At 40.5% G+C, this 15,736-nt stretch overlaps 1 protein-coding gene across 1 annotated transcript in view; it reads left to right on the forward strand.

Annotated features, from left to right (window-relative positions):
• Nucleotides 1-15,455, forward strand: part of LOC101855231 — a 35,089-nt gene extending 19,634 nt beyond the window's left edge. Inside the window, exons 11-24 of the mRNA XM_005091517.3 lie at nt 180-226; nt 1,685-1,892; nt 3,520-3,620; nt 4,349-4,602; nt 5,399-5,687; nt 7,886-8,071; nt 8,470-8,612; nt 8,920-9,122; nt 11,092-11,205; nt 11,621-11,741; nt 12,775-12,879; nt 13,265-13,474; nt 13,878-14,024; nt 14,995-15,455. Of these exons, the coding sequence (XP_005091574.2) occupies nt 180-226; nt 1,685-1,892; nt 3,520-3,620; nt 4,349-4,602; nt 5,399-5,687; nt 7,886-8,071; nt 8,470-8,612; nt 8,920-9,122; nt 11,092-11,205; nt 11,621-11,741; nt 12,775-12,879; nt 13,265-13,474; nt 13,878-14,024; nt 14,995-15,223 (2,357 nt within the window). The 3' untranslated portion in view covers nt 15,224-15,455. The remainder of the gene's footprint in view (nt 1-179; nt 227-1,684; nt 1,893-3,519; nt 3,621-4,348; nt 4,603-5,398; nt 5,688-7,885; nt 8,072-8,469; nt 8,613-8,919; nt 9,123-11,091; nt 11,206-11,620; nt 11,742-12,774; nt 12,880-13,264; nt 13,475-13,877; nt 14,025-14,994) is intronic.
• The last annotated feature ends 281 nt before the right edge of the window (nt 15,456-15,736 follow it).

A 15,736-nucleotide genomic window follows, 5' to 3' on the forward strand; every position in this document is an offset into this window, starting at 1 on the left:
ATACAACACATATTGTCTTTGTTATTGTTTGAGTTTGTGGTTTGAAATGCTCCTGTTGTCATATATCTGATTCTTTGTGTTATTTTTCAAGCCTGTACAAATCCCTCCTGTTGCCACGGGCAACAACACCTTGGACAACTTCACCACTCCTGCTGCGCCTGTGTCAACTGTATGGCCAGACCCGGCCTCTTCTTGGGCGGTCGTCGACTCTGTCTTTGACATTCCGGTAAGACTCATCTTTTTACAGGGCTGATGTGGGTTTTTTTTTCAGATAAAGTCAACTCTGCTCTGGTCTAATGGCCATGGCGTGTCAATCCGAAACAGTCGCCTGTATGAACAATCATTTCCCATTCCCCCCCCCCCTCCCCCACACACACACACTTTTGTGGGGTTTTTGGTTCAGTATCATGACACTTTTTAAGATGGCCACCTGCCTAAGACAACCACTTTTCCCCTCAACAATGGGTGACTGTTTTGAACAATTTGGACTGTTTTTGAGCATGTGGTTAACGGTAGGGGTGTGTGAGTACTCAAGTATATAGGTTCTCTGTGAATACTCACTCTAGTAGTTTTTAAATACTTGAGAACTCTCTCCATTCAAAACCTCTGAATACTTGGGTAGCGATTACCGGTACTTTTCACATCGGAACCTTTAGTAGAAACAAATATTTTACAGTTTTCATTGTTTTCATTTGTTGTTGCATTGTATAATTTTTTATTTTTCTTGTTTTTCTTTTTGGACTATTCATATCATTCCATTAATTTTTTTTTTCTGGCTGGGTTGAAGACGGTTTCTTAAAATTTATTCAACATCCAATAAGAAAAAAACCTTAAACGTTTTGATTTAAATGACGAGAGAAGAGTAAAAACTTAGCCCACAGTGCTTAAATACTATTTATAATGCATGCTGATTCCTGATTTTTATTGAGAAAGATGGACCTCGGCAATGGTTTCACACTTACTTTGATTAATTTTCTGATCCAGCAGTTATTCGAGATCTGTTGTGGTTTGCTCCTTCTTTTCTATCAAACATCTATCATCCTTAGCTGTCCTCTTTTTTTGAGTTTGTTATTTCTTGTGACACTTGTAATCTTCTGCACTTATATTGACCTAATTGTGTTGCAAGTGCTGTAAAACTCTTTACTAAAACTAAACCCACCTTCTTTTTTTATATATTGTAATGACTCTGTCCAATATGCTGGTCTGTCAAAGCAACCTCTTTTCTCTTTGTGTGTTATTGTCAGCTTTATCTTTCTCTTCATTATTGAATTTTTATGAAAGTACTATATAATGCAAATTCAATGTATATCTACATGTGTTTTTTTACCATTTCTGTACAGCCAAGTACATCTTATCTTTATCTTGTATTGTCTTGTATTGTCTTGTTCTTGTCTTACCTTATCTGAACAGTAGGCTACTGTCTTGGACAAGTTTGACTATACCACATTGGTGGTTGACGGGTGCTCTCATGTGGTTTGCTTCTTCTTTCCTATCAAACATTTATCGTCTTTATCTCCCCTCCTTCTTTTTTGTGTTTGTTACTCTCTTGTAACTCCTCTAATCTTCGGCACTTATATGACCTTATTGTGTTGCAAATGCTGTAAAACTCTTGCTAAAACAGACTTAAACAAAAAACATTTTTACAGTATGATGAATGCTACTCGCTTTTGTCCCCCCCTGCCAGAGCCTCTCCAACCCAGCACAGACGTCGTACAAGCCAGTAACAGCGCAGAGGCTGTCAGCCCCCGTGGACACACGCATCGAAGTCGTAGTGACCACGTGCTGCGTCCAGTCGTCCAGCTCCAACAGCCAGTATCAGGGTCAGTCAGCGGTGGCGGTGGCTGTAGCCAACCTCAAACCCTTGGCTTGTAAGAACTGCAATGCCACGGACGGTGAGTGAGAGATTGCCGCCCGCTAGGTTTTGTGGGTTTTTTTTTCAAATATGACTGAAATTGTCCAAGATGGTTGGTCGCCCATCGTCGAGGAGAAAATTGGTTGTCTTAGATGGATAGATGTCACGCAGATTGTCACTATAATATTGAAAAAGGGCAAGGGGAGAAGTGGAAAGTTGTCGTTTGTACAGGCGATTGACCTGGACAAGTGGCTATAAAAGCGGGTTTGACTGTACTTGTTGGAGTTTCCAAGTAGACAGATGGAAGTAGGCTACTCGATAGAAAATATTTCCCCACTCAGGAGTTGAACTCATGTCTTCTGTGTGCTACTGTGCTACAATGAAGGGCCTTACCATTACACTGCAGACGTTGGTTTTATGTGAGCATTGATATATGTTTGTGGGTGCATTATATTTAATGTGTGAGTTAAAACATGTGTACATGACATCAATGCGAATTTACAGTGTGAAACATGTGGAGTAGAGCAATATGATACTACCTTTTATGCCATTGTTCTTATTTTTCTGTTAAGTAGAATTTGTATCGTTTTTTTAAATCGCGGTGGAATTTGTGTTCATCCTGAGCCCACCCCGTCAATGGTAGAGCCAACTCTTACAGAGAATTTTCTTGCTCTTTCACTGTAGCGCAAAGAAGATGTCATTTAGATTCATGTGGGGAGGTTTTTTCATTGAGTATCTCGTCTGTCTGCTGGGATGCTGTATCCCAATCAACCTAGGATTTTGTTAACAGGCCGGGATGTGAAAAATGTTCTTTGATGTTACTAATTACTCAAGGGTGTTTACGTCCCAACTCAAACATATCATCGCCCCTGTGATAAGACTGGCTAACCCTGATTTTTAAAAATTATTTAACGAATTGATTGTACATTTCCCATTTCATATGCTCAGTCAAAGACAGGCTTGAATTTACAACAGAAATGCTCCTAAAATGTTAGAAATTAAGCGGACACCATGCTACCTAATGAAACTCTGTAAGTATTTTGCTTCTCCTGTAAATTTTATTGTCTGGGATCTGCTGGTCTTATCTCAAGGGCGACGATATCCTGATGGCTAGAGGTGATTCTGTCCACATTCCTTGTATTGAGAAAAGTGGATTTTTAGGGAAAGTTGTCATAGGCAACTCTTGGACATACAGTAGCTCATCCATCAATGTCTGATGATGACCAATACAATCTCAGAGGAGAATGTTTCTCCAGGGAAAGAAATATATATTTGAAGAATTAAAGGTTATGATGACTTGTGGCTTCTGCTGTGGCAGATAAGACCTATTCTGCAACTCTTGGACATAGACACATCAGGAACGGCGAAAGACCGGTTTTATAAATACAGACGTGATGCAATGTTGTTTGGTTGTTTGAATGGCTCCGTTATGTTATTTTTGACAGTTTAAGCCTAAAAAATGTGGTCAGTGTCACTTCCCAATATTACACACTTTTTTTTGGTCTGTTGCCCATTTCCATGAGATTGACGCCATCTGATTAGTAGAAAAAGAAGGGTATGTTAGTCTTCGATAGTGTATTACGTACATAATTAATGTAACATGAAACTGTTACATCTATAGAAATTCAAGCAATGTTATACTCATGAAATGTCTTTCGCTCCTTCAGGAATCTCACAGACTCTTCTAAACCCTGGCTATGTGGAAGTAGCTCCGTGTCCGTGCGACCTCACCAAGGCGGCCTGTGATTTCAACTGCTGCTGTGACGAGGTAAGATGTTGGTGAGCACCGTAAAACCCTTATCAGTGGGTGGTTGGGGGCTGCTGTGGTGTGGTTAGATTTTTTCCCCTATCAAACATCTGCAGTCCTTATCGCTCCTCTTTGTTTTATTGTGTTTGTTACTCTCTTGTAACACCTCTAATCTTCAGCTCTTATATATGATCTAATTGTGTTGCAAGTGCAGTAAAACCTGACTGAAACAGAATAAAGCTCTTAACAAGCTGAACCGATGACTTAACAAGTTTGCGTATGTCATTGAGAAATTGATTGTGGCGCTAATTTTGTTTTATTTACAATGGTCATTGCTTGCAGAAGATGCGAGTTTGATTCCTCGTATAGGGAAGCTGTTTTGTCAAGTATCTGCCTCAGTTTGTTTGAGTTCTGTATCCTTGCTGGTAGATGCAGGATACCATTGGTAGGCCTGTTTCTTTTCTTTCTTTCTGTTGCTTCTGTCTCTTCAGTCTTGCATTTTCCTAGCTATAAATAGCCTTTATTTATTTTGTGGGTCGTTGACAGGTGCTCTGTCTGATGTGGTTTGCTCCTTCTTTCCTATCAAACATCTATCATTCTTATCTCTCTTTTTTTGTGTATTTGTTTCTTTTGTGTAACACCTCTAATCTTCAGCTCTTAATGATCTTATTATGTTGCAAGTGCTGTAAAACTCTTACTAATACCAAACTGACCTGTATTTTGTCTCTTTACTCACACAAAATCATCAGGACTGCAACGCCGCGGAAAGAGACAGGTTCAGCGAGTGCCTGCCAGGACTGGAAGGTGGCCAGGGGGCCGATCCTGCCAGGTACAGCTGTTCCTCCAAAGCCTTCGACTTACCAGACTGGCAACCGCTAACCTGCGTGTTCTACGAGAACAACGCCTACCTGGGATTATTTTACGCCAACGTCCAAAAGCTGAGCTCGCTTGAGCAGGTCCAATTTGAAGCCAGTTCCAAATACAAAGGACGTTTCTCCTTGAGGTATGTCATGCGATTGTTTGTGATTGTGTGAAGGGAGTTGGATGCTTTTGCGTTGTATACATGTGTGTTTTGTGGGGGGGGGGGGGTTGCCTGTAGGTGTTTTTCACTTTTCCATCGACATAATTTAGATAATTTCGGAGGCAGGCTTATGAACTTGCCTGTCAGGGCCAGCCAGGGCTTAGAGGGATACAACATCCTAGCAGAAAGGCTGAGATAATCTATAAAAATTTTCTCCTCACTCGGGAATAGAAACGGGGTCTCCTGCTCGTGACAGTGAAACAACCAACTGCTATCAAGAGATGCCGATGTACATGTCTGTGTGTGTGTGTTTGTGTGTGTGTTTGTGTGTGTGCGCGTGTGTGCATGCGCGGCTATGTGTATCTGTGTCTGTGTCACATTTCACTTTTATATTTCACAAGCACCTCACACTTTACATACAGCACCACAGAGCACCTTACATTATACTATAGATAGCGAAAGATCTTGTCGGTTTATTAGTGTTAAAGTGCTTAATGAGCCGCTTGCACTGAATGCTTCCTGGGAAGCCAAGAATGTTTCTTGAGTGTTATAGGATCTGTTTCAGTAATAATATTATAATATTGTATAAAACCCACAGAGTTTGCTGTCAAGCAGGGATGTGCGCTATAATAAATGCTATTTATTAATATTTACTATTATTATGCCATTTAAAAAATATGCTTTTTTGTGAGACAATCAAGATTTGTCTACATAGATATGGCTAGGGCATCATATCGTTATTTTAAAACAAAAATTATTTTTTTTTCGTGCCTTTCAGCGAGACGGAATCAAGATATGAGAACAAAGACACAACTACTGCATCCTATAGCTATGGTGTCAGCGTATCTACGCTTCGTGCCGACCAACTAACCACCGGCAGGCTGGCGCTGTCCCAGGGGGGCCCAGGGGGGTTCTGTAACCCGCTGAGTCCCGTGCAGTTTCTCGTGGACTCGGAGGCTGTGTGTGCTGTGACCTTGACCCAGGGCCAGTGTGTGTCGAACACAGTGTTTAGTGGCAATGTGTACGCTGTGTCGTCTGCCATACAGGGATGTTCTCAGTCTTTCAAGGTGAAATATTTATATATGTATGTGTCACAATGCGGTGGAATTCAGACGCTGGTTGATTTTTGGGCATGTGGAGTTATTGGTATCATCTTAAAGCTTGTCTATGAGTTTCGTGTTCGATGAGAAATAATACCCATCTATCTTGAATAGAAGTCGAGATATTTGTGATTGAAGAAGGTGGGGTTTCCTGGTATCAAAGGTACAATAAGTGACAAAATGACCTCGGAATTTTGGGGCTTTCCATAGTTTGAGAATTCTTGGAAACTGAAAAATTACATTTTTATGCCTTTAATCAGCATTTTTCAGTAAAATCCCCACAGAAATTTGTGTTCAAATGGACTTAAAGGGTGTTGAGATTTTAAAAAAAGAATTGATAAAAATTGCCAAATCGATGGGAAAATGCCGGTTTCTTAGATTTCATTATTTTAACTAGCGCCTAATTTCACCGTGCTGCCTCATATATGTCTTTCTTTCTTTTTCTCTCTTTGTTCCTTTCTTCCACTCTCTCTCTCTCTCTCTCTCTCTCTCTCTTTCTCTCTCTCTCTATCTCTCTCTCTCTCTCTGTCTCTCTCTCTCTCCGACTCTCTCTCTCATGCTTACTGATGTAGAAAATTGTGTTGAGATATTGTGAACTGACTGAGAGAAACTGAACAAATGGATGATGGGAGAAGACCAGGGTATTATAGGTTGGATTTTTTTTTAGAGCTCCTAAGCAGAGAAAGAGGTGGCAAACAAATACTGCTGATGGCTATTTCAGATCTAGCACTATGGAAAATGAACATTTAGCTCTAATTTTATCACAAGAGAAGTTTTTTTAACTATGGAAAAAAAACCCAAATCTAATTCTGTGAAAGAGTGTTTTGCTGTAATATAATTGTAACAAACTTATGTTGTTGTTTTTGGTTTTTATTAAAACAAATTGTTTGAATAACATGCAGCAAAAAATATAAGCCAAAACGTTAAACTGTGCCTTCCATTGGATGGAACCTCTATTTTTTTCATGCAAATATCTTCATGCAGGAGCCCAAATAAATTACCCTTTTTTTTGCATTTCCTTGGAAAGCCAATACTCATGAGTGATTATGGCAGCAATGCGAGAGGGGAGTAAACTTCATCATCTGTTTTAGTACTGTTGATGAACTGAACAAGTTGCTGTTGCAGGAGACCCAAGTTCGATTCCTGAGTTGGGAGATAATTTTATCAAGTATCTCAGTCTTTCGGCTAAGATGTTGTATCCCTCTCATCCCGGGTTGACCCCGACAGGCAGGATCGGAAGCCCACCTCATAAATGACCCAAATTGTGTCAATGGAGGTGTAAAAACACCTACGTTGAAAAAAAAAAACTAGCAAAAAGAAATCTTTCTCAAACCTGTGTAAGGCGGCCAGCCATTGTCAAGGAGAAAAGTGGTCGTATAAGACAGGTGGCCGTCTTAGGCAGGATTAATCAAGACGAAGAAAACAAACCATTCCCAATCGAAAGTAGCCCCATTGTTATTGTCTTTGTTGTTGTTGGTTTGTATTTCGTTTGTAATTTTTATTTTGTTGCTGATTTTGCACAAGGGTGACAGTGACAGTAAAACCGAATGTATCAGACAAGGAGGACCGAGTGCTATGGTAAAACAAACAGATGGGTCACCACCACTCGGAGAACGAGCGACGCTTCTGTCTCAAGTTCATGTTGACGTCCATTTTTACTTTGTTACAGACTGGGTAAACAGTGACCACTCATCTCTCTTACGATTTGTGTACGAGTTCTGGACGGGGCTTATGGGTTATGAGGGATCACACGGTTACCTCACCAGCAACTGAAAATTGGTACCTATTAGTATTAGTCAACAGTGGAAGGGGCCAATGCAACATGATCTGTTGGAGGGACTACCTAACAACAACGACAGGTGATTGAATTATGACGGCTCACCCACAACGCCAGGGGCCGATGCACAATTTATGACAAAACGTAATAGATTCACTAAGGTGGCTGTCTAAGACAGGTGTCATTGCTTAGTGTGATAGGGGTTGTGCGTTCAATTATGGTGGCCGCGGCCGCCTTGGACAGGTGCCCGTTTTACACAGTTAAATTATATAGAAAAAATGCAAGGGGGGAAATGGAAAGTGGCCGTTTGTACAAGTGGCCGTCTTATAGAGGTGGCCGTCAGGGCAGGTTTGACTGTTGTTTGCTCATTGGTTGTTTTGATCAACAGGTAACCAGCACCTTTCAGGGCACGAACTTGGCCCCCGCAGATGTGCGCTATTACTGCGCCACTGATGTCAGCGGCTACCTGAGCTCAACGCCTGGCACAACAATAAGTGACCTTGACCCTCAAGTATCTTCCAACTTCCCAGCAGATCTCTCAGGCCTCCAGTGTAATGACGGGTGTTCTGAAGCGGTGAGTTTTCTCCTTAAGCTTATTATTTTTTTTTCTCTCTCTCTCTCTCTCTCTCCCTCTTTCTCCCTTTTCCCCTTCCTTTCTCTCTCTTCCTCCCCCCCCCCCCTCTCTCTCTCTCTCTCTCTCTCTCCCCCCCTCTCTCTCTCTCTCTCTCTCTCTCTCTTTTTCTCTCTCCCTCTTTCTCTTTTCCCCCCTCCCTTCACCCTTTCTCGCTCCCTTCCTCCCTCCATACATCCATCAAGCCCTATCTAACTGCCTTATAAATCTCTCCTCTTTCTTTTCATTGTTTATTACTCTCAAGTAACACCTCAAATCTTTTTTGTTGCAAGTGCCATAAAATTCTTACTAAAACTAAAATGAAAAGCTGGTTGTTTGTCAAATTAAACTTTTGTTGACAGGCGTGCTGGCAGTACAACACAGGACGGTCCTCATCAGACGTTTCCCTGCTGCCAGGGCAGTGTTCATGGGACTCTGGATTCACCCCACCCCTCATGCCCGCCATGAATGGTGCGACCTGTGAGAATGTTGTTCTGGAGGTCAGGTGAGGTCACATCGTCTTTGCTGTCCGCCCTTGGAGGGGGGGGGTGAAAATGACCTGATTTTATACGGCTGAAATTGTCCAAGACGCGCGCCCCCTGTATTGTTGAGGAGAAAAGTGGTTGGCTTATACAGTTTAATGTTTTGGATAGTGCCATCGCAGTACCGAAAAAAAAAATACAAAAGGGTGTGGGTGTGGAGTGGTCATTTATACAGGTGATTGTCTTAGACAGATGGTAGTCAAGGCAGATGTGACTGGGTTGATTGAAGTGTAAACATCTCGTGTTTTGTTTTTTAACATTTCCCCACAGATACAATTTTGAGTGGTCCGGGTCGGAAATCACAAAGCTGACGGCTGATGTAATTCTGGGGAACATTCCCAATGTGGGTGCCGGTGACGTCAGTCTGATGCAGAAGTTCTCCGTCAACTGGCAGGCCAAGCCAAACGCCAGTCTGTCACTGTCGGACAACTATCAGCAGACCCTGGAACCCTATGCCCGCTCTGGGACTGGAGGTAACAAAAATGTTTTGAGTTTGAGTCTAGAAAAAACGGTTGAAATGAAAATGTTAATACCCTTCATGACCTATATATGACGTACGCTGTTGGTAATTTTTTTTTCTTGTTCGGCGAAGGAGCCAAGATGCTACTATGATGTATGATGTTCGTCATGCTTTGTGAAACTCAAGGACCATGATGACTAATGGCCTGTCGTCATAGGTTGTATTCTGCATACTGCTTCTATTAGATGCATTTTGTATTAATTTATGTAAAACTAATCGTAGATTTACCTTCAGCTATACTTTTTTTATCGTACAAAGAAATCTTTTCCTTTTAGAGATAGTAGTTTACAAACCAGGTCAAATTATAGGCAACTGGCCACTAAATCTAGCTCAACTCTTTGTTCCTGGGGATCCAAAACTGTGCCCGTTGAAGCACGGACTAACCCTCTGTCACGAAGGGGATAACCCCTTAACTGATTCCGTCCATTCGGCCGCAGACAGCGGCTCTGAGTTTTTCCGCAGCCTCCATTCGGCCGCTGTGAGCGGCTCAACGAAATCCGAAGCAAAGGTGCACTTTTTACCTTAGTTCCTACTTTTTAAGTTGTCGAAAGGAAGTAGAACTTGTAAACAAACCTGACCTCAATCTCTGAGTGCCAATATCGATCGAAACTCCGCGAAATTCTTGCAAAAATCGTTATTTTGTTGTCGCGATGTAGGCTAGATCTAAGGGTAAACAACACGGAGCCTGGTATAATAAAAAGGTTCTTCAAAGAAAGATATTCAACTAAATTTGTGAAATTCTTGCATAAATGTGTGCTAGGGTGATATCGCTACAATGTTGTGTTGATTCCTATGGATTATAAGGACTTGTAGAGCTGAGAAAATGCGATAAGTCGAAATTTTCGAAGAGCTGTTGCGCAATTTTTTTTTCTTATCGTTTTTGTCAGAAGGAAAATGCAGTACAAACAGATTATAGGTCATTTTTATTGATATAAACAGATTCTTCTATTTATTCCCATCAGTTTGGTATATGACAATATATATTAGAGTAACTTAGAGCTTCACAGTAATGCATTAAATAGATGCACCCCAGGTCTAAAACTGAACAGGGAAAAATAATTCTGTCCAGAGCCTGAAAAAATCATGGACGGAATCAGTTAAGCCCTGGCCTCTGGTACACCTGGTACACCGATGAGCAAGGCTGCATCTATTTGTTGGATTTCTGACGCCTGTATTTATCAGCCAATCAAAACAGCTGTATTATATTTGATTCAGCTACGGTCTTGCCAAATGTCTGCATCCATGTTGACGCTGTGAGTGTGTAGTTTGGTAAAAAATAAATCAATTTCATCAAATATAAGAATGGGGGGGGTGAATCGCTCAAAAGGTCAGACAAATGGGATCATGATAGCCTCAAGAGGTTAAGACTCAAAGAGATATGTAATATTACGTGTTAATAGCTGTCAAATGGATGAACATTGTGGTAATGAGTATGGGTTGATAAAGGGTTTAAAACAAAATTGTTCAGGAAACATCAAAAGTTACAGCTATCAGACTTGTGGTCACTGGGATGCTTCTGAGGTTAATTTATCAAAATAAAATTTTCTGGAGTGATTTCACCTGCTGAAGTACATTTTCAAAACGTTTCAGCTTAAAATAGGTTTGTCTGAGAATACATTCACACAACCCTTTAAAAAAAAAAAATTATAACTCTGTTTGGAAGGAATGTGTGTCTAAATGAATGTTCTATTAAAGTTGCTGTTTGTTGATGTAGTTAAATGTGTGAGTTGGTGGGTGCTCTGGTGTGGTTTGCTCCTTCTTTCCTATGAAACGTCTGTCATCCTCATCTCCCCTCCTGCCTTTGTTTAGTATGTTGGGCTGTGATGATGATGATGATGGTGATGATGAATTGAGCTATGATGGTGATGAAATAGTGAAACAAAAGGGGGGGGGAGTAAATTTTATTTTTTGTTTTTGTTCAGGGTATGAACTGGGCGAGTCTCTGCCCAGTGGCTGTGCTGAGTACAACTCGACAACTGGTCAGTTCCAGCAAGTGGACACAAGGACAGAGAAACAGATGGCCATATGGAAACCTGGTGAGTGCTCAGATTGACTATTACTACAACGCTTTTAAGCAACAAATAGTCATCACTCATAAAGTTTTTTAAATATTTTTTTTATATGGTGGCTCTGTATCATGCCCAGTAACTTTCTGCTAAGGTTCAAAATTGGACCCATTAAAACCAAGTTCTTTTTATTTGATTACCATTGTTTTTTGTGCTTTACCATTGAAAATTTTGATATTTTATAATTTGTCATACACTCATACTTTCTAATTTTCCTAATGTGCCAAATTTGAAAAAAAACACCAAAAATATATATCTATTACAGTCTATCATTGTCTCTATCATCAGTATGATTATAATATTTATTTTTATTCTGTACAATAAGAGTTTTAATAGTTATTCTGAACTGAAAACTCTGACTCTACCTGACTACTTCCTTCATCAGGAACTGATGGGCTCTGTGCGAACGCTGAGCGAGAGACCTTGACCTTTGGGGATGACGCTGAGTCCTCATGCATTCTTCAACTCAACTTTGACTATCTCAACAACAGTTGTGAAGAACTGCGGTGAGACTTTTTACGCTGAAATGCATTGTTTAGAAATAAAAATAAAGTTGCAAATCCTTTCCTCCCTTATCTTTGGGCGCATTCGATGAAAAAAAATACCCGTCTATCTAGATAGAATAGAAGTCGAGATATTTAAGTTGGAAGAATATGGGGGTCACCTGGTTTCAGAGGTAAAATTACCGAGAAATTAGCTGCCAAAATTTGGCTGCTTCCATAGCTTGAGAGTCCTTGAGAAATAAAATTTTACTTTTTTTGTGCCTTTAATCAACATCTGTCTGTAAATTCCTTGTAGAAATGTGTTTAAATAGATGAAAAAGTTGCTGAGACCGAAAACAAAAATTCAGAAAAATTGTCACTACGATGCCTCATAAATGTCCTTATGTTTATTTTTTTGGATGTGTCTTTATGGGGGTTTTTGTCTGGTTTTTTTGTTTTTTTAAATACGGAGTAGAAAACTGATCTCCTGCCACCTAGATGTCCTGATGTTGGCGGTGTATGGTTAGGCTGTTTGGCTTGCAAACAAAATCATGTCAGAGGCCCCAAGTTATATCTTTGGGAAAGGCATTTCATACAGTCATACATATTTTTCTTATTTCACCCATGTAAGAATGGATTCCCGGATATAGACAACGAAGTTCCTGTTCGTTTGTTTGTGTTTTAGTGTGGCAAACTTTTCTCTTCTAGAATTGGTCTCATTGCCCACAGCAGAACCCACAAGTCATCATAACCTTTAATTCTTCAAATTTTTCTATTTTGCTGGAGAAATATTCTCCCATGTGGATGTATTGGTCATCGTCAGACGTAATCTGCAGTTTTACTGTACTGTTATCATCTAATGGTAATATATGAGAATGCTTTTGAGTGTTCTAGTTCTAGTGTCTGTTGCGATAGTAATACGAATAATAGCAATTGTAAAGCCCATAGAGCTCGCTAGCTCGCTGTTGAGTGCGGATACGCGCTTTACAAATGCTGTATTGTTGTGATCTACTATTATCTTTATTTTTCTCTATTCTGTTTTATACATGTGGAGCAGAGAACTGATCACCAACCACCTCAATGTCCTGATGGCATCTAGCGTGATAGGAAAGACAGGCTACAATGACCTGACCTCAGAGGACATGTGGATACCTGTCCTCAGGTGAGTGTGTCTTCATCTTCTTCTTCTTCTTCTTTTTCTTTTTCTTCTTCTTCTTCTTCTCTTCCTCCTTCTCCTCCTCCGTGTGTTTTACATTCTCCCCTGGACTGAATAACAGGTTATAATAATTGTGTCAATGTATTTCTCTGTACTTAAACAAACAAAAACATTTAAACCATTGACAATTATGTTAATATAGTCCATTGTCCAGGAGAAAAGAGGTTGTCTTAGACAGGTGGATGTTTTGGACAGTGCCGATATGTTTTTTTAAGGGTGAATGTCCTTGACAGGTGGTCATTGCAGCAGGTTTTGACTGTACCGGTATTGTGTACTGACTGTGTCAGCCTATATATTGTTAAAGATATTTTTTTCTTCCAATCGCTTCCAGACAAAACCTTTCCGAAGTTTTCCTGATGGCCACTGGCGACATTTCATCCAACACCAGCAGCTTGAATGAGTCAGAGCCATTGTTCAGTTGGGCCGAGCGAATCCCTGGGATCTGTCTGGTCCCCTCAGGTGCGGAGCTGATCGTACTGTACGCTCAGACAGGAGCCAGGGACTACTACCCGCGACTGGAAGTGCTCGGGGCTTACATCAAGTGAGTGTGACGCAGTATAGAGATGGGAAGAGTTGAGAAGAGTTGAAACATTGAGAGCTAACATTGAGATCCTGTGTAGCTAAACACTATACAGTGTCATAAATGAATCAAAAAAATTTACAGATCTGATTTTTGTCTGATCATTCAAATTTATGTCTGGTTTTTTTTTTTTTTTCCTTTTGTCTCTGTCGTTATACTTTATCTCAAACTAACAAACAAATTCACATCTGTTTTTTTAAAAAATCTGATCATTTCCATCGTTACTCAATGTGAAAAATAAACAAATTCACATCTCTTATTTTGTCTTATTATTCAAATTCACGTCTGTTTTTTGTCTTAATGTTTACATGGTGTCTAAAACAAAGCCACATTTGTTTTGTTTTTTGTCTGATCATTTCCACAGCTACACAGTATCCAACTGGACCATGAACTGTGCCGGCGCCAACAGTCAGCGATGCAGCCCAGGCTCAACATTCACTCAAAACTTCTTCGTATCCAGCAGTGTTCGGTTCGTCAAAGTCCCGCCTGTGCCGCCTGCACCACGAATCAGGTCAGTGAGAATGATTTGTTTTGAGATGGGGTTTTTTTTTGGTGTAAAAATAAACTTGCCCCCCCCCCCCCCCCCCCTTCCAGAACTTTTAGAACTAACTTGATGCTGTTCAGTCTAGCTCAACCATAGGGAGATCGGCAGGATGCAGAAATCATTTAATAATATATGATTACAAATTTTGCTATGTTTGTGTTTTAAATACTAAGAGTATACAGTAGAAAGCTCATGTAACAGGGATGGTGGGACCAGAGAAAAAGTCCTGTTATATCAGATCCCTGTTAAATCAGAAATGCAAGGGAAGTAAGCATTTGTGGACCAATCCAGCTGTATTTATTCTTGGGTAGTTTCCCTTGCCACAAGTACCATGTGGCAGGCCGGCGCATGAGAGATTACGCGTGCGTGTAGCTAGGCTTAGGGCTAGATCAAAGTCTGCAGCACACCGCAGCCCTCTCTAGCTTCACCCACTGTGTACTTGCACTTGCAGTGGTGTGGCATGCATGGGCTTGCTCCATCATTGCGTTACTCTCTCTCTCTTATTTTTTAAACACATTTTTAACGAGCCTTTGTCCCTGCTATAACCGATTTGGCCCTGATGAGGCCCTGTTATTGCCGATAACTTTTATAAGAGACAAAGAGCAGGAAAAGATGGGGATTTATAGAATCCCTGTTATTACCGGATCCCTGTTATTACTGGGCCTGTTATATATGGTTTCCACAGTACATGTAAAAATAAACTCAGGACCTGAAAATCTGTCCGCTATGTGCGTCTTTTAAACAGCTTTAAATGAATACGATAATTTGAAAACAGAGGTAAACCAATTGCAAATAGAACTCCATTTTTTTTCTCTTCTCTATTTGAGAAATCTTTCTAAACCAAAAACAGCCAAAACGAAGTAAATCCGGTGGTCCGGTAGATTTTGGGTTTTAGCGGACTCCATTGTTTCTTAAAATATGTATAATCTTTCGTTAGATTCTACACCAAGTTCGACCTGGACAACTGCGACTCCGACTCGTGCTACAGGTTCTTCACGGACTTTGTGTCGGACGTGTGCTATTACGACACGTGTTGGCAGGAGCTGGCCTACCCCTTGACGGAGGCATACCACGGGGAGTCTCGACACTACACGCTGCCATTCTTTCTCCTCACCGTACTCGGGGTGATTGGCTACGTGGCAGTGACTAAGCCCGGCTGGAGCTGAGGGCAGTCGACTGTATGGGATTTGTGTGTAAGTGTGTTCGTTTGGGATAGAGGTCCTGAGGATGTGAGAGAGGTCTTTGCTTGTTTGGGATAGACATTGCGAGAATTTGAATGATTGTTTTCTGTCCCTATAGAATTATGCAAATTTAGATGGCCAAATTATGCCCCAAAAAAATCAAAATCATGCCAAAATTATGCAAGTTACTGTAACACCATTCGCGACATGTTTTGCACTTTTTCAACACGAATTTTCATGATTTTCATGTTTTATGTACAAAAAAAAATTGAAAACAGAACATATCAGTAGGGCCTATCAGTAATTTGTTGTGTATTTGGAAAGAAAACAATACACATCAGTCAGAAAAAAACAACAACCAAAAAATTTAATCTCTGTAACTTTCAGCTGTAGATCTAGATTTATAGAGAAAAGAATTTTTTTTTTAAAAAAGGGACATATGGACCTCTGATGCTGGCACATTACTAAAACCAGGGACAGCTGTCAGACATGAAACAT

This window comes from Aplysia californica, unplaced genomic scaffold (genome assembly GCF_000002075.1).
Source record: "Aplysia californica isolate F4 #8 unplaced genomic scaffold, AplCal3.0 scaffold00031, whole genome shotgun sequence".
Lineage (NCBI taxonomy): Eukaryota > Metazoa > Mollusca > Gastropoda > Aplysiida > Aplysiidae > Aplysia > Aplysia californica.